The sequence below is a fragment of the Amblyraja radiata genome, chromosome 7, assembly GCF_010909765.2.
Source record: "Amblyraja radiata isolate CabotCenter1 chromosome 7, sAmbRad1.1.pri, whole genome shotgun sequence".
In the NCBI taxonomy this organism is placed as follows: domain Eukaryota; kingdom Metazoa; phylum Chordata; class Chondrichthyes; order Rajiformes; family Rajidae; genus Amblyraja; species Amblyraja radiata.
Genome location: NC_045962.1, coordinates 76,545,636 through 76,550,874, shown reverse-complemented (window position 1 = coordinate 76,550,874; position 5,239 = coordinate 76,545,636). Strand labels below are relative to the sequence as shown.

Below are 5,239 nucleotides of genomic sequence, written 5' to 3'. Positions count from 1 at the left end.
AACGGGGTACTGATTGGGGAAGATCAGCCATGATCACATTGAATGGTGGTGCTGGCTCGAAGGGCCGAGTGGCCTATTTCTGCACCTATTGTCTATTGTCTATTGATGCAGCATTGTGCCCTCTTGACAAAATAAATCCAATGATTTAAAGCCCGCTGAGGGACAAGAAAGTCCTACTTTTCTCAGTCTTAATGAGGAGATCCTTTTTGCTGGGCCACGCTCCCTAATTTCTAGATTGCTCACCAGGGGAAATATTTTAAGAATATTTTGATTGGGGATGATCAGCCATGATCACATTGAATGGCGGTGCTGGCTCGAAGGGCCAAATGGCCTACTCCTGCACCTATTGTCTATTGTCTATTTTTGGACCATATATTATTACCAAAGCTGCTCAGTATCTTAACTGTTTCTACAAGGTTACTTCCCATTGATCTGTTCTCCAGAGAGTGTGGTACATTAAAAAATACACCACCTTATAGATTGTGCAAAAGGTGGCGCAGTGGTAGAGTTGCTGCCTTACAGCGTCAGAGACCCGGGTTCGATCCTGACTGCGGGTGTTTATTTGTACGGATTTTGTACGTTCTCCCCGTGACATGCGTGGGTTTTCTCCGAAATCTCCGTTTCCCCCCCCCCCCCCATCCAAAGACGTATAGGTTTGTATGGTAATTGGCTTGGTATAATTGTAAATTGTCCCTAGTGTGTGTAGGATAGTGTAAGTGTGCTGGGGTCGCTGGTCGGCGCGGACTCGGTGGGCCGAAGGGCCTGTTTCAGCACTGCATCTCTAAACTAAAACTTAACTAAAGATAATATTTTTCCACAATGTATTCTAGCTGCCATCTCCTTGCCTTCCCACTTAATCTACAAATCATCTCTTAAATCTTCTGCATCCTCCCCCCCACACACACACACACAGCTACCTAGCCCTTTTGTCATCAACAAATGTAGTTATATTTCTCTTAAACCCTCATCCAAATCAACTAAACCAAAAAACTGAATACCATACGATTATTGCATAGAACAAGCCCTACATTGTTTTCTGATGGTTTACATTTAGAGTGAAGAATCCCATCCTTTTATGTTTTATACTCAAGTTTAAGAATGGTAAAGGTTAGGTACCCAGGTTTATGCAGACAGCTCCTTACAACACAATGTAAAGTATCCTGCAGCACATATATCTCAGAGATATGGGCGGCACGGTGGCGTAGTCATAGAGCTGCTGCTTTACAGCACCAGAGACCCGGGTTTGAATCGCACTACTTGTGGTTGTCTGTACAGAGTTTGTACGTTCTCCCCGTGACCTGCATGGGTTTTGTCTGAGATCGAAACATAGAACATAGGTGCAGAAGTAGGCCTTCGAGCCAGCGATTCAATATGATCATGGCTGATCATCCAAAATCAGTACCCCGTTCCTGCTTTTTCCTCATATCCCTTGATTCCGTTAGCCCAAAGAGCTAAATCTAATTCTCTCTTGAAAACATCCAGTGAATTGTCTTCCACTGCCTACTGTGGCAGAGAATTCCACAGATTCACAACTCTCTGGGTTTCCTCCCACACACTCACAACTTTGGTTTCCTCCCAAACTCCAAAGACGTACAGGTTTTTAGGTTAATTGGCTTAGTATAAATGTAAAAATTGTCCCAAGTGTGTGTGTGGGGTAATGTTAATGTGCGGGGATTGCTGGTCGGTGTGGACTCTGTCGGCCGAAGGGCCTGTTTTCGTGCTGTATATCTAAACTAAAAGATAGGAAGCAGCTCATTTCAATGTGCCAGTAGATATTTTCCATTTCATTATTATAGTCACTCAAACAGAAACAAGGTTTTTTATCGCTTTGAAGATTTTATTACTATACTACAGCATACATGGTTATTACCGACAAGAGCAAATCAAACGTTTCTCAGTTCTCCATTTAACAACATTATCTGTTAAGCAACTTAATTATGATTACTAATGCAATTTTCGGTCGTGGGTTTAATGAGAATGGCAGCAGACTCACAATCATCACAAATTCTGGGCCATTTAATGCGTTGCCCAAAGAACATAGCAGATGAGCATTTATTAAACCACCACCCAGCCCCTTGCATCTTTGCACAATTGTTGTTGGCATCTCTGTCATTGTCCTCATCTTCAGTGGAAAACATCATGTTATCCTGTTCAGTCAACACATCATAATATTCAGAATACTTGAGGGGATAACCTAGTCTTAGTGCATAGTTATTTTTCTCCTCGTCAATATTAAAGCTGGAGTAATCAACATGCACAAATTGTGTACCATTCTGAATGATAAATTTCACTTCAAATCGCTGTTGCTTCGTGATGGCGTGCATGTGTTCGTTTCCAAGCCAGTAGTTGCCTTCTAAATTGCCAAAGGTAGTTTTGTAATCGACCCACTTTTTCTGGGAAAATACGCTGCTGCCTCTCGTGACATTTTGCAGCAGGATCCAGCCGCCACCTTCAGTTTTCATGTCGCAGTATACCAACACTGGTGGACTGGTTTGGGGTTTGATGACGTAGATGCCATTGTCCTTATTTCCAAAACGGTTTATTGCCTTGCAGTCTTGGTGGAGATGCACTGTAAAATCAATGGTGAGAATACAGAGTTATACCCGTTTGTACCTTGGGGAATTATGATCATTCTGCACAGTAGAAAGCAATCAAGCTCAAGAAAAATGTTGCAGATCCCAGAAACCTGAAATGAAAACAGAAATTGGCAGAAATGCTCAAAACATCCATGGAGAAAGAAATAGAGCATCAGAAATGGAAATGGAGGTAAAAAATAAAAGCTGAAAATACTGGAAAATACTTTATCTGACTATACTGAGCTTTGAAGGAAGCTCACCTCCAAATAACTTTTTTTTCTATCTGCACAGCTACAATTTGATCTGCTGAGTTCCAGTCTGCTTTACTTTCATATAAAAAGGTATCAAATTAATTTTGTGTCACCAAAGGTTTTACATTAAAGTGCAAAACATTGATAAACATGGTCAGTAATTGCAAAAGGTTATTTTAATAATCGAAAACAAAACTTTCAAGTTGTCGCATCAATTTTTCTCCTCATTGGTCAATGATAGTGCAAACTATTATTTGTACAATAATGCTGATTTGTTAACAAAAATAAAGTGTTAGGGGTTATGGGGAGAAGATAGGAGAATGGGGTTGAGAGGGAAAGGTATATCAGCCATGAATGAATGGCGGAGTAGACGTGATGGCCCGAATGTCCTAATTCTGCTCCTAGAACTTATGAAGAAAGGTCCGTGTGTTAAAGAGATATTTTTGTGTATCAACCCATATGCAGGTTGAGCCCAGACAAATCAAATCTATTTGACTTGTTATTGATGACAAACCTATGTTGCCAATCTGTCCATTAGGCACTATCTACAAACTAGAACTACATTCGTATTTTATGCAGCCCGAGCAAAATAACTTTAATTGGATCTACCTGCCAAAGTCTTACACTAGAATTAGATTCCATGCTATGACATGGCTGGGATCTATGTAACAGCCTCCAATGGTAAAACATCACTGCTTAACTTTAGATCAAGTTATGACTCTGCACAGTACTTCACCCAACTTCATCTCGAAGGGAACTATCAGAAATATTTGGTATCAACGCAGAGATTTGAAACCACTGCAGCCACACTGTTAAGGTGATTGAATAGTTATGATGCACAAAGCATACACTGAGACCACAACAGATCCTGGTTACTTACCGCGTCCATTTGTCCCTGTCTTTAGATTCTTAATTTTCATTTGCTGCTCGTTTGTCAATGCATGGGCATTTCCAATTCCATTGAAGTAGGTACGAAATTCATTCGTCATAGCAGAACATAGTCCAATCGCAAAGATGGCGAGGAGCAGCGAGCCCAGCATTCCGTGGGAAAGCATGCTGCAACGGCTGAAAAAAGGTAAATATCTTTCATTAAACATTGCAATGGTAAATTCTTAAGCTAACATAGACCCTTTCTTAAATTAAGACAGACAACTTACTAAAGTGAATTCCTTGTTGAAGGAACTGACTGAAATATAGAAGCTAGGGGCAACTCTGCTGCATTTTATACTGTCAGTAAATTGGACGTAAAATCATTAACGTCATGAATATTTACACTTGTTTTATTGAGCAATCTGCAAGTTTTATTGTCAAGTACACATCTTGACAGCTTGTATATAGCAGATGGTTATTTATGCCTATCTGTTGTAATATAAGATATAATAATTCCCTTGCATTCAAAAAGGCAATAGATATGAAGCAATATGCAAACCATAGCCACGGAGAAGTAGGAGTTGTCGTGCTGCTGGGGTATTGAACCAAATAATGGGTGGAGATGGCACATTAAAACGGTACTGATTTTAGAAGAATGGGATACCCTTCAATACTCTTAATCCAGACTGCAGTTCAAAACTCTGGCTTGTTCGTGAATGGAAGAATACAGTTTGTTGTGGAGAGAGGACAGATGAGGTTTATTAGATGTGTTCTTGAACTAAAGGGGATAGAAACATGGAAAATAGGTGCAGGAGTAGGCCATTCGGCCCTTCGAGCCTACACCGCCATTCAATATGATCATGGCTGATAATCCAACTCAGTATCCTGTACCTGCCTTCTCTCCATACCCCCTGATCCCTTTAGCCACAAGGGCCACATCTAACTCCCTCTTAAATATAGCCAATGAACTGGCCTCAACTACCTTCTGTGGCAGAGAATTCCAGAGATTCACCACTCTCTGTGTGAAAAATGTTTTCCTCATCTCGGTCCTAAAAGATTTCCCCCTTATCCTTAAACTGTGACCCCTTGTCCTGGACTTCCCCAACATCGGGAACAATCTTCCTGCATCTAGCCTGTCCAACCCCTTAAGAATTTTGTAAGTTTCTATAAGATCCCCCCTCAATCTTCTAAATTCTAGCGAGTACAAACCGAGTCTATCCAGTCTTTCTTCATATGAAAGTTCTGACATCCCAGGAATCAGTCTGGTGAACCTTCTCTGTACTCCCTCTATGGCAAGAATGTCTTTCCTCAGATTTGGAGACCAAAACTGTACGCAATACTCCAGGTGTGGTCTCACCAAGACCCTGTACAACTGCAGTAGAACCTCTCTGCTCCTATACTCAAATCCTAGTGCTATGAATGCTAACATACCATTCGCCTTCTTCACTGCCTGCTGCACCTGCATGCCTACTTTTAATGACTGGTGTTTTATGAGGAAAGACTGAGTATATTAGTTGCATATCCTCAAGTGTTCAGAAAGAG

General features: G+C 41.0%; 1 protein-coding gene across 1 annotated transcript; it reads right to left on the bottom strand.

Moving 5' to 3' along the window:
• Positions 1-1,816: 1,816 nt before the first annotated feature.
• Positions 1,817-4,058, bottom strand: LOC116974870 (fibrinogen-like protein 1-like protein). Its single transcript, XM_033023484.1, has 3 exons — positions 3,985-4,058; positions 3,708-3,892; positions 1,817-2,569 (listed from the first exon to the last, which is right to left on the bottom strand). The coding sequence occupies exons 2-3, from the start codon at positions 3,880-3,882 to the stop codon at positions 1,932-1,934; spliced, it is 813 nt and encodes a 270-aa protein (XP_032879375.1). The 5' UTR covers positions 3,883-3,892; positions 3,985-4,058; the 3' UTR covers positions 1,817-1,931.
• Positions 4,059-5,239: the final 1,181 nt, after the last annotated feature.